General features: G+C 33.5%; 1 protein-coding gene and 1 pseudogene across 1 annotated transcript; both read left to right on the top strand.

The window, feature by feature from the left end:
* Positions 1–1,109: 1,109 nt before the first annotated feature.
* On the top strand, positions 1,110–5,082 carry LOC128183840 (uncharacterized). Its single transcript, XM_052853013.1, has 2 exons — positions 1,110–1,210; positions 2,073–5,082. The coding sequence occupies exon 2, from the start codon at positions 2,110–2,112 to the stop codon at positions 3,772–3,774; it is 1,665 nt and encodes a 554-aa protein (XP_052708973.1). The 5' UTR covers positions 1,110–1,210; positions 2,073–2,109; the 3' UTR covers positions 3,775–5,082.
* A 6,073-nt stretch (positions 5,083–11,155) lies between these two features.
* On the top strand, positions 11,156–11,978 carry LOC128185116 (protein lin-41-like; annotated as a pseudogene).
* Positions 11,979–14,251: the final 2,273 nt, after the last annotated feature.

Below are 14,251 nucleotides of genomic sequence, written 5' to 3'. Positions count from 1 at the left end.
TGTTAAAAAATCTTCTTCTCAACAACTTCGTTACTACAACTTATGATCATATTTAACATTTTTCCCTATACACTGTATATTTAAATTTTGAAACCCTCTTGGGACCATAGAAATGGTCTGATGGGAATGGTTTGAAAAACATTTAACAATTTAAATTTTTCATTAGAAGAAGAACATTAGAAGCTTTCATGTAAATACCGACAGCAATTGTGCAAAGCAATTTCAGTACTACTAGTACTGTTTCCTAGAGGAATACCATTACTGTGGAATCATTAATTTTCGTGGGGGCCAATTTTCGTGGATTGCTTAAATTTAACAGCTTCGTGGGGACGTAATTTCGTGTATTCTCTCAAACATACAGAGGAAATATGACTTTATTACTCAAATTTATTAATTCGTGGAGGATGTTAATTCGTTGATGAGAGGTACCCACGAATTCCACGAAAATTGAGCCACCACGAAATCTAATGATTCCACAGTAATTAAAAAGAAAACTGCCAAAAAACAGTTCATAAGGGATTCCTACGCACATTTCACACATTCTGAAAAATAGTTCAAACTAAGTTGCGTCTGTGAAGCATTGACCACTATCAGATAGACGAGTACTACGAATGTAGCTCACTGCATAAAAGGGAGTTGAGTTGAAATCATATACATGTATTGAATGTATCAAGGAGCCAGCCTAAAATGGGATGTTAGGAAAATATCTTATTGTCGGGATGGCTTATTGGCATATTTATAAATCTTGTGGAAATGTAGAACCTTTTAATAAGACCCCCCTTTTTATTCCAACGATATCCCTATCCATTATCTGAAGAATCATTAGAAACTCACTCCAACGGGATATATGCAAGATGAATATCATATGTTGTCTCCATTTAAATCGAGGTAGGCGTTTTTTTTAAAATGTGATTATCGGGGACAAATTGATTCCAAAACTAACGTACAGAAGTCTCTGTAATTGATTTTAAATATTTCATATCTGTAAATTGAATGCATTTTAATAGATTTTCAGAAAGAAATAATCGAATTGATAATAAAATACGATGAACCATGACTAGAATTTTAATCAATATGTAGTGTAAACGTGTTCTATCAGGTAGCTAGATAGCAAGTAGCTAGACCAGGAAGAGTAAATATCAAACGTTGCCTTATGTGGTGGAACAGACTGTTGTGTGTTAATATCTTAAAGGAAATAGATACACCTAAGGTAGTATTCGGATATCCTTTGTTTTTAATGATAGGTAATTTTAGTCTATAAACAACTTTATTTAAAACAACACCTTAAGCGTACTAGTAATCAGAACATATAATTTGTAGGGTATATATAAGTGAAAATTCATATATAGAGCATGCCCAAACATTCAATACAAGCGTCTTTGCCTTTCCTTTATAAGTCTTTCTTTTAAAGTTTGTCATGCAGTGTCTAACTAATATGGCATGGACCTTCCTGAGTACAACCTCCAAAATGTTTTACAGTGTCATCTCTTTGAGACTCCTGTGTGCCACATATATTGTGATATTTGTCAAATGAATCTCTGAAGATATGGTTAAAAGCATGTCTTACAGTAAATAAACAAAATATAATTTCATCGAAAAATAAAAGTTTATCTAGGAATCAAATCCACGTGATTTCTTAGAGCAAAATTTTAATGAATATTCAATATTTCAAAATGTTCATGGGAATGTGATTCGCTAAATATATGACCATTATGACATAGCTTATATGCACTATACTCTTATAAAGGGTAGAGATAAGCCATTTCCAGATGTTTGACGTATAAATCAATATTAAGTGGGCTAGTGTTTGTAAATGAGGTATAGCTGTACAAACCAGACCAGGAAGACTAATAATATCTGACATTGTTTTGTTAGGAAAAAAAGATTGATGTTTGTTAACATCTAATAGGAAAGAAATGCAAATGATAATATAAAAGAATAAGTTATCTTTTTATTCACAAGACCTCTCTCTGAAAAACATTCTAGTTAAAGAAATATTACGTTTTATACATGTAAAGGACATGCACACGTTATTTACAACAGGTAACATTATATACGCCATTTTCTTCCAGAAATTCTCCATAGCAAAAATGTGATCACTTTTTAATCATGGATCCAGAGTTTAACCTTCAAGATGTTTTACGATGTCATCTCTGTGAGACACATGTTTCTCAGATGTACTGTGACATTTGTCAAATTAATCTCTGTAAGCCTTGTGTGGGAGAACATATCTCAGATGAATCGAAAGAACACAAAGTGGTGCCAATTCAAAAGAGGAGATCTACGCCCAAATGTCCGACACATTCCTCAAAGCAATGTGAACTTTACTGTGAACAATGCAACATTCCTATATGTTTGAAGTGTGTTTCTTCTGCAAAACATGAACAGCACAAAAAAATCGACGCGTTGATAAATCTAGAAAGAAAGAAAAAAGCATTGAAGAAAGATTTACAAGAATTAGAGAATACTATTTATCCTAAATACCAAGAGATTGCATCGATTGTTTCAGTTCAAAGAGCTAATGTTGATAAAACCTACAAAAAACTGAAAAGAACAATTGACAAACAGGAAAGAGACTGGCACAGAGATATAGACACAATTGTTAAGAGTCTAAGAGCCGATGCTGATAGCGAAGAATCACGCATGTCAGCTTTCTTCGATGAACATGAAGGTAAAATTAAACACAGTATTGATGAAATTAAACAAACCATTGTGGATATTAAAAAAGTAATACATTCAAACGATGCGTACGTGTCTTCGGCATATAAATCAAGAAATAATGGATTCAGAAGATTGCCTGAAAGTCTGTTTATTTCTTTGCCAAGTATCTACCCTTGTAAAATTAGAAGAGAATCCGTTCTTCAAAATTATAGTTCTTTTACCACAAAAATGGTCTTTAACGGTGGCGGATTTGGAATGGATTCTCCTTGTAGCATGTCAACAACCAAAGAAAAATATATGGATAAACCTGGTTTAATATCGTATATAGAAACTGGGTATAGAACATACAATGTGTCACGTCTCAGTGATGAAGAAGTATGGATGTCTGGTACGGACAACATCATGAGACTCTACAACCTCGATGGAGATCTATTGAAGTCAATCCAAACCGAGTCAGGGAATGTGCCATCATGCTTAGCAGTGACAAGAAATGGTGATCTAGTTTATACTGATCACAAAGATAAAACTGTAAACATGATGAAAGATACAGAAATACAGACATTGATCAGACTAAAGGGGTGGAGACCTCATGGTGTATGTAGTACCTCCTCTGATGATCTCCTGGTTGTCATGGACAGTGATGATGGTGAACAAACAAAGGTTGTGCGGTACTCTGGCTCTAAGAAGATACAAAATATTCAGTATGACAACGAGGGTGAAGACCTTTACTCACTTTGTTATCATTTCTTCCATATCACTGAAAATAGAAATCTGGACATATGTGTGACTGATAATATTGCTCGAGCAGTAGTTGTCGTTAATCAGGCCGGAAAACTCCGCTTTAGATACACCGGTCCGTCTTCTTTAGGTTTTGAAGAATCTTTTGATCCACGCGGCATCACTACAGACAGTCTGTGTCGGATCTTGATATCAGACTGTGAAAACCGTCGTATCCACATTATTGATCAGGACGGACAGTTCCTCCGCTACATTGACAACTGCGGATTATATCGCCCGATTGCTTTATGTATAAACACTGAAGACAACGTCTTTGTAGCTGATGACGGTACTTGTCAAGTAAATGTAATCGAGTATTACATGCCAGTGGCGTAGCGTGTTCTAATTGCCAGTCTCGCCGAGAAGAGGAATAGCAGGGAGAAGTCGATGATCGAGTTGACAAATTTGACTCCATAATTTGAAAATTCGACGGTTTAAAAACAATTTATATCATACTTTTAAATTTAAATCTGACAATTATGTGCAAATAGAATAGATAAAAATCATATAAATGCATGTATGTACAATGTTTTAATTTTCATATAATGAATCGTGTCTTTGATGTAGTCTATGGTAAAAAAAACAGTTTTAATTCCAATATCAATACATTTAATTTAAAGTTATCGTCAATAACCACGTCCGATATGTTTTGTAAAATCCTCTCTGATTTGTAGAGATAAGCTGATTCCAGGTGTCTGACATATAAATCAGTGCGTAGCTCCACCTGAGTAAACGTGTCAATACATTGGTAGCTACATGTATATGTAGCAAGACTGGAAGAGTAATGACACTAAAGGTGGAAAAATAATTTTGTTTAAGGACTTTTAAAAGAAAATAAATGCAGAATAGGAATTGACCCTATATAGAGTATGTCAGATGTTTTACAGTGACAAAGAAATCATTGTTTAACTAGTGAAGTTGTATAGGAGAACGCCTCTTCATAAATTGAAATAACACAAAAGGTGTATTATCTAAAAAGACAGATTTCACTCCCAAAAGTCCAAAACATTTCTAAAAGCAGTGTAAAGAAAATGTTGCAGAAAATATTTTCGCTTAAAGAACCATAGCGAAAAATAATTGTCCTGACGACATGTAAACTAATATGTTTTACGGTGCTACCGTTCTGGCAAGCGCAGCAAGAATTACACATACCTTGCATCATTGTCAACCTATTGTTATTTAAGTATCAACGAACGTCAAAGAATTTTTGAGAGAGTATTGCTCTACAATAAGTATGCCAAATGAGAGAGAGAGAGAGAGAGAGAGAGAGAGAGAGAGAGAGAGAGAGTCCGGTCCCTGTTTGTAGGTGTGTAATTTCCCACCTTTAAATTTAACTATTTGACTATATGCTATTTAACTGTTTGACTAAATGCAATATCTACATAATTTTTTTAACTGTTTATTTTTTCTCTTTATTCCTTTTTATTCAAAATGTCCTATTGTTTATTTCCTCCCTACTCATATACCTGCCTACTGTACATGCATGCACAATTAGCTTAAAAATGGAGTAAAGTATGACTCTTGCTAGTATTTATTTAGATAATCTATATATTGAAAAGAAATAAAAACAAATCATGTCAATGAGGCAGGAATCGCAGTCTATACTGAAATAGCTAGTAAACGCATTACATATGTTTGATCCACCTCTAAATTTATCGCGGGAAATATAGCGCGAGAGCACGGTGACGTCATCCATGATTTGTTCGTCTTTGTTTACGTATCTTGACTCAATATACGATGGTATGGAAGCATGAAACAAATCTCTTGAGTCTCGCCAAAGCATATGCGGTACTCTAAACGTGTCTTCAAACCTTTAGACACCATAAATTACGAGTTGAAAGTCGGCCATTTTTGGCATAGCACCACGGGTGAAAACATTAGAGAGCATTATAGGACATAGACAAAAAATTTTGTTTGATGAACTGTAGGTTTAGCTCGTTCTTTTTCCCGCGCACACTGGTTCTTAGAGCTCGCTTCGCTCGCCGGCGCTGCGCGCCGGCGAGCTGCGCTCGCTATTATGAAAATGTTATGTTACTACGTTTCGTAGGATTCAACCAATGACACTTTAGTACTGTGTTAAAGTGATTGAATTTATTCATGGGTTGTTGGTTCTATAAAATATTTGAAATAATCTAAATACGAGTGATCTTTGCTGACTCCGCATTTGGTTGCCGATACGCAAGTTTCCATAGGATTTTTAAATACTAGTTTGTTTTTCTTTAACTCTGATTTTTCATGGGCGGCGGATGAGGCTTCAATCATGTTATCATATATAGTATTATGAATGCTTATACTGTATATTTTTGTTACTCTAATATAAGTGTTTTGTTCAAAGGTATTCTTTGTGTGATTGAGAATTAAACCTGGTGTCAGTCTGGTTAGTGCACTGCAATGAAATAAGAGGGTGTTTTTATTATGTGTAAATGTATAAAGTGTGGTTACAAGATTATTTCCTAAATACTCGTACCACAAGAAATGTTATATCTTAATATAACACAGCTATATAGACCACTAGATTTAGATTATGATAGTAGGTGTGTCCTGTATAAAAGCAAGATATGGTCTGGTTCCCACCTCCGCCATTGCGTTTCTCTTTGTTTTTGGACTGCAGTGGCGGGGTTGAGACCCAATTAGGCAAAAAAAACAACATTATACGAGCAATTGGTCTTATCAAACAAAGAACCACCAATCAATCTTTATAGATGAGGATAGTACGAAGACCATATTTTTAGTATTTTTATATTAGCATAATTACATTGATTTTTACACTTCAGCTTGTTTAAAAAATAATTGTTTGGAGACACATAAATAAGTCTGATTGTGGCGTTTCAAAAACGTTTGCTCTTGAGAGTTTTATACCGGTATTTATTGCATATTTCTATAACATCTTTATAAACGTCTTATCCTCTTGATATACACGTGAAAGAACTTTTTTGTACATATTTTCATCTACGTATAGACTTTTGCCGATCCATATTTTATATTAATATTTGCTTTAAACGACGTCCTGCACGTGTATCAATGATCTGTCTAAACTCTCAATAAAATTGTCTATGTTCAATTGCATTTATCATGAGTAAAACATTCTAGTGTCCAGGACTATGATATATAAATCGGTTTATACCATGACAATGCATGCATGTAACTAGCCAACAATACAAGCAATTGACATTTCGGAATACATGTATGTGTGTGCCGTCTATTATGAAATTAATATGTAGACATTATGAAGTCTATCCCAGTGGTGGACACCGCATGGTTATGTGGTATGGCTTACATACAATTTTAGATATATAAACTAATTGCTCATCACAATTTAATGTTCATTAAGGTTGTTCATGAGCTAGTGAACGTTTTCAAAAATCTACAGGGTAATGCTGATCGACTTAATTTCAATTTCATAGCTGATCTTAATGAAAATACATAAATAAAAACAAACGCATTATTACAGTAATTTACCGGAACATTGTGAATGATACATTGTAGAAAATCACTAGAGCTCAATAATGTTGACGCTGTTTCTACTTACAAATATAAGATGAATTTACGAGGTTGTCTGATAAAGTAAATATTACCTTACCTAGAATCTACCCATATAAAATAAAAAATAACCAGTTTATCAACACTTTTCTTTTCTATCTGAGTTGGGTTCATCTTGGATTCTCCTTGTGTCAAACCGACGTTCACAATCAGACCGTTTATGAATAGACCGGTTATGAATATAGTTACCTTAAATCGTTTTATACATAGAAACGAGGCCTGCATCAGGCAATGTGTCCCGTCTGAATGATGAAGAAATATGTACGTCTGGTTCATTATTGGATGATAATCATGATACTTTTCGATGTCGATGGAGATCTAGTGAAGTCAATCCAAACCAGGTCAAGGAACACACCAAAGGACAAAGCAGTGACAGAGTAGGGGTCTATATACTGATAGCTGGGATAGGACTGTAAACAACGCTTGCTGTACCTCCCTTTTGACCTCCTGATTGCCATTCACATGATTATGTGGGTTTTTTCAATACTGAAAATATAACTACATATGTGTGATTGATGCTATAGTTGCAGTTGTTGTGATCAATAAAAGCGGAAAAAATCAGATTTAGATACATGTATATAAGATTTTGCTGGAAGATAATGATAACCATTGTATAAACATTATACATCAGATCGGTCAGTTCCTCTGCTACACCAACAACTGCGAATTACACCACTCAATTAATTGACGTATGGACAGCAAAGACAACCAGATGTTGTCGGATTACGACAGAAGTAAAATAAAGGAAATTCAGTATCACATTAATAGACTCTCGTAATGATATACATACTCCTAATTGCTGATAAACTACCTTTTTAAATAAATCGTGTCATTGATTTAAATTTTTAAAGTATTTCATATTCTAAAGGTGCAAAGGCTGAAAATGTTTCCTAACATACATTGTTAGTGGTCGTGAAGAAAAGAATATGTCACCACAACGTTCCTCAAATTATACTTTGATGATATTGAAAAATGACAATGGAATTCAGTAGTAAATGATATTCAAACATAACAAAAGGCCCATGTGCCACATCGCTCACAAGAGTACAAGTTCTTGATTGAATGTGTATGCTTTTTGCATTTTTATTTGTAAAACTTGTAATTCAAATTTATACAAGTAATCGTTGAAAGATTTTATCCTATTCATTTTTTATTAAATTGTCTACTTATTATGAGGGTCCTCTAACGTTGAATCAATTGAATTTATGGTGGCTTTTTAATAGGTTACGCAGATACATATTCATTAATACTCACTACTAATTAATAAATATTTATATTCTGTCAGATGTCTTATTATGCAATCATCGCCCTTGTCCAAACAGCGTACGTCATTTTACAAATATCAATTTCTTTTTCGAGTACTGCCAGTGCAAAGACACGTTATGCTGTTGAACACGTCCATTTCTGGCTGCCAACGATGTATCAAACATAGCAACATAATTTGATTTGTAGTCCCATTACAGACATAAAAATTATAAAGAATTTATTCCAGAAATTCCAGAGAAGTTCCCTACGATATGTCAGTTGCGGTAATCCATGATGAATTCATTACCAATGACCTCTGCATTTTTTCCTGTTGTTAATTTTGAGTTGGTTATGCAAAAATAAAATTGATAAAACTAATAGAAATATTTCCTTTTTAATTAAAAAAACGTACTTTTTGTAAACTTAGCTCATTTTATCAATATATCACATTTCTATTATGACATCGATCAGACAAATGATCTTTATAAACTTGAATAAGATTGATATGCGAAAACAAATATTACTTCATTTTGAGAGCATTGTACTAAGACGAAAAAAGATAGCACTGATAACTATGGACTAAAACTAATACATAATATTAGATGTCGATTGATGTTTTGTTTTTATTTTCATCTTTTTTATTTATTTTTAAGCAACAGTTTTACAAAGAATTGTCTGATATTGCCATGTTTGACATACTGTTATTACAATTAAAAGTCAACGGGTGTCGAGGACCATTAGGGTCTAGATTAAACTACGTTAATGGTGGTAGAATTAAGCTACGTTTTCACCTCCATCCGAAAAATTTTCCCTGTCCATTGTGCATTACTTTCACATTTTTGTCTTAGCATTTGTAAAAAAAAATACATAACTGTAAATTAAGTATCTAACCTTTTTTTGTACAAACGAACCCGCGCTTCTAAACTATATAATGTAATATAACCTTTGATTTGGAATATAAAATTAGATTTTTCGGAATTCTTTTAAAAAGCCATGGTCTAGCGCCCATCATATATTAGTTTGACATGGTCATATGAGCTTACAAATTTCCTATCAGTTCATGAGAGGATGTGTGCTTGCTTTGTATGCATATATAAGACATCTTTGGTCATACAAATACCAGGTATTTTAAGGGTCTTTGATTTCCAAAATAATGCACTCTGAAAGTGTGTCAGTTGAAAACTTACAAACTTTTTCGCTCAAGAATTATAAAACGATCAGCGAATGATCAATTTTCTGATTTTCTGAACCCTTAAAAGATCACAGGTAGTATCCCAATTTTCCGTAGTAGGGAAGATTTTTTAAATATGCTGTATAAGTAAGATGTTATGCCTTAGGTCATCTCTGTATAATGATATACTTTTGCGATACCAACTAAGGCTTTAATGACTTTTTAAGGAATTTTCATAATGTATTTATGTCCAAGTCTTGTATATTAATTTTGAAATAATCAAAACGATAAATTTATTGCGATAATAATATAGTCTCACTGGATTTATTGAAAGTAAAGGGTCTGAGATTTGGGGCGCCTCTTATTGTTGGCGATTTCTTGATATACAAAATGCATTTGGAGATGCTCTGAACCCCAGCCTGCGTTTCTTTGTTATTATAAACAGCAAGTATTTCAGTAAAACTATTTTAACACCAAACATCTAATTAATAATCTTACCGTCAATCGAGTGCATTTAAATACTAAGCAGATTCACATAAATAAATAAATCAACAAATAAAACGGTTAGGATGTTGCCCGAGGTTTGAATAAAAGTAGATTTAATTTATAGCATGTCAATTATTTAAATCGTAGGTGAAATGTATTCTATCACAGGTTGGTGCATGCAGCTAGACCAGAAGGATCTTATTTGATATTGCCTTGTAGGATTGAAGCTTTTGCTGTTTTATACATCAAAACAGAAATACATGTGCACACGAAGATTCTCAGGTAATATCTTATGCTTTATTTAGAATATTAGTTTAAAATAACTGCAAAACGATACACTTTACATATTTTACTTATAAGACTTGTTGTTTTATAGAACATTACAAAAATAACATTACAGGTACATGCAACTTTATTTTTTGTTTTATTTCTCAAGATTGAAATGGTAATAAAAATGATAATTGTCTAACAATGGATCCGGAGTTCAGCCTTCAAGATGTTTTATGATGTCATATTTGTGAGACTCTTGTGTCCCATATGTACTGTGACATTTGTCAAGTTAATCTTGGCAAACTTAGTTTGGGAGAACATCTCTCAGACGATTTGAAAGAACACAAAGCGATACTTTTCAAAAAGAAAGAATCTACGACTATGTCCAAAACATTTCTCGAAGCAATGTGAACTTCATTGTGAATAATGTGAAATCCCTATATGTGCTCATTGTATATCGTCTTGTGAACATGAACAACACAAAAGAGTTGACGTTTCGATCGATTTAGAAAGGAAAAAAATTACAGAAAGACATAAAAGAGTTTGAAAAACCAATTTATCCTAAATAACAAGAGACTATATCAATCCGTAAAGTTCAAAGAGCTGACCTGGATAACAATTCCAAAAAATGAAAAGTGTACTTAAAACACAAGCAAAATATTGGCACAGAGAAATAGACACAATTATTAAAAATCTTAAAGCTAAATCTGATAGACTTGATTCCAATATCCTGGCTGTTCTAGATGAACAGGAAGATAAAATCAGGCACAGCATTGTTGACATCCAGTAGAACTTGCTAACATAAGGAATTTACTAAATATTAATGACGTGTATGTAATTTCTACGTACGAATCTAGAAATGCGAAATTCAGAAGACTGCTTAAAAAACTAATATTTCCTTTACCTCAAATTTACCCGTATAAGATAAAAAAACAACAACAACCTATTCATCAACGCTTTCGATCTCTGTCATCAATTGTTATCAGTCAAGACGGTGGGTACAGCATGAATTCACCTTGTTCCGAGCCAACTCCCAAAAAGAAACAGCTTATGAATGAACCTCTAATGATCACATATATCGATACTGGGTATGGATCATGCAATGTATCCTGCCTCAGTGATGAGGAGATATGGACATCTGGTATGGACAACATCATTAGGCTATATAATCTTCATGGAGATCTATTGAAATCAATCCATACCAAGTCAAGGAAATTGCCACAGGACATAACAGTTACAAAAAGTGATGATCTGATTTATACTGATTACAGCGGTAAAACTGTAAATAAAGTGCAGAGCACACAAATAGAGGTCCTGATAAGGCTACGGGGCTGGAGACCTTCTGGTGTTTGTAGTACCTCCTCTGGTGAACTCATGGTTATCATGGATAGTGATGATGATGAACAAACAAAAGTTATGCGTTACTCTAGCTCTGTAGAGAAACAAAGTATTCAATTCGACAACGAGGGTGAACTTTTCACATCACTGAAAACAAAAATTAGGACACATGTGTTTCAGATAATATGGCTTGTGCAGTAATTGTGGTCAATCAGCCTGGGAAATTTCGGTTTAGATAAATGGGACCTCCTACGTCTTTTACAGAAGGATTTTTCCATATGGAATAACAACAGACAGTCAAATTCAAATCTCGATTTCACACTGTAATTACCATCGTATCCACATTATAGATCAGAACGGACAATTCCTCCGCTATATTATCAACTGCAAATTAGATCGTCCAATGGGTTTATGTATGGACACAAAAGACAACCTCTTTGTCGCTCAAAGCAGCAGAAGAGAATTGAAGGAGATACAATATTACATGTAAATGTAAAAAAGGGTTTACGTTATATATAGATTTTGTACAATACACCTAATTTCATTCAAGAACGGGTCATGCCTGATTTTAAGGGTATCAATCACCATAGAACAGAAGACGTTGATTAAAGTCCAAAAACTTGAAAAGAATGCTTGATAAAAAAGAAAAAGACTAGCATAGGGAAATAGACGTCATTGTCAAGAATCTAAAAGCTAATGCTGATATACTTCAATCCACATCCCGGGCTGTCCTAGAAAAATTCCTCTTCAACTTTTAAAGAAGAATTTGATCGACGCAGAATCACTACCGACAGTTATGGCCGGATATTGATAGCAGACAGTGATAATCACTGTAATCACATTATAGATCAGAGGCGTGTTCAACAGAGCGAGCGCTCGCCAAAAGTGTTCGCTCGTGTTTCAGGTATAGGGAATTTTGGCGAGCGCTCGCTCTGTTAAACATGCATCAGGATGGACAGTTCCTCTGTTACATTGACAATTGCAAATTGCATCGTCTGATTGGTGATTGTGTGGACAGCGAAGACAACCTCTTTGTGGCTGATGGCCGCGGCACAATGGAGCATGAAGTGAAGGAAATCCAGTATTACATGACCAAACAGGTTTCATAATAATACTTGTCTGTTTACATGTTTATATATGTATTTATAGATTGTGATTTTGTAAATAAACCGTGTCATAATCCCAGATATTGTTCCTTTTATTTCATATGTAGGTTTTGTAAATGAAAGATGTAACAAAACAAAAGATTGCATAATATGCAACATCCCACACGAGTTCTTAATTGTCTTTTTATGTTTTTTTCTTACATGTTATATTTATTTATGGCAATACCAAAACTTACATAAACCTAGAAATATATATTCTTTTGATTGTTTTCTTTTAATTCTTTTTCTATTAAGTAATTTTCCTTGAGCCCATTTATAATTAATACAAATTCGTGGTGGCTATTTTTCCAATAAATAACATACAATGCAAAAGAAACGGGATATATAATCAGGAAATCAGGAAATTGAGTCCATTATTCGCATGCTAAAACGAATCTACATGTATATTATTTCACAGTATTGCAATTGACCGGTGATCATAAGCATTTAGAGTTTTCGATATTACATGTATACCATGATGCTTTTCAAGAATATCACAAATTTAAGCATTGTATTTTTCAAAATGCTCGTTATCCCTAAATTCCATCCGGTCTTTTTATATTTAATTTCATTTGGTACCGGTGCCTTAATTTCTACTGCAGGGAATGGGTCTGTCTTTGTTTGAACGAATTCGAATGCACACTACATCGGGTTGATTGTACGGCAAAATTACAAATAAATGCGTCGATCATTGTTCCTGTGGTAATGTTTACAAAACCCTTGGCGTGCTCAATCTTTAAAATCTTCACAAAGTTTATCTACTAGTGTTCATTCCTTTGTTAACCCACCTTTGTACATACTGTAATAGTGAAATTCTAACGTGTAACTCTATCCTTTAAATGAATAAAAATGATAAATATGGGTGGAACTTGGTACATGTATAATAGACGATATACATTTACTGTAAGATATTGAGGGGGATTTGATGATTTATTCACCAAAGAAAAAAATGTATTTCACGATGGCAACGCCCGAGGGGGTATATGATTTCTCTGTGGGAATAAATCTTTGTATCTCCTAAACATTCCTGCAATCATTTATTTATTTTACCAAAAGACATAAGTAAATACAAATTAAACTACGCCGAGTTCCAATTCTGAAAAGCAAACACATCTTGAATATTTGGCTTTTAACATTAATTTCTCTCTTTTCTTTTTGAATTCGCATTCATATATACATGAATTAATAAAATAAATGTTTTCTGATGAAAGAATACTTTAAAGGGGCATGGTCACGATTTCGGTCAAAAATTGTTTGTTTTTTTTTCGATTTTAACGTTTAGAATGCTTTAGTAAGGTGTTTTAATGAGCAACCAAGATTTGAGTATTATTCGTCGAGTTATAAGCAAGTTACAGAGCTTACAATTCTTTGCTATGTAAAAAGACCTTTTGTTTACATTTTGAATGTTGAAGTGAAAATTTTAGTTTAGACCTAAAATGAATGTGATAAACGTTATAAGAACTGTTTATTCATGCTTAAAATGAATATGATAGACAAAAGATAGACAAATTGGCTTTTAAAAGATTTTTAACTGGTATATTAAATCTATGTAAACAAAAACAGGGCACGAGCCTAGCTTGTTTACCTGATAAAGAATTGTGAGCTCTCGATCTTGCTT

This window comes from Crassostrea angulata, chromosome 5, assembly GCF_025612915.1.
Source record: "Crassostrea angulata isolate pt1a10 chromosome 5, ASM2561291v2, whole genome shotgun sequence".
Classification (NCBI taxonomy): domain Eukaryota; kingdom Metazoa; phylum Mollusca; class Bivalvia; order Ostreida; family Ostreidae; genus Magallana; species Magallana angulata.
Note: the sequence above shows the minus strand (reverse complement) of the source record. Positions and strands in the feature narration are given on the sequence as shown.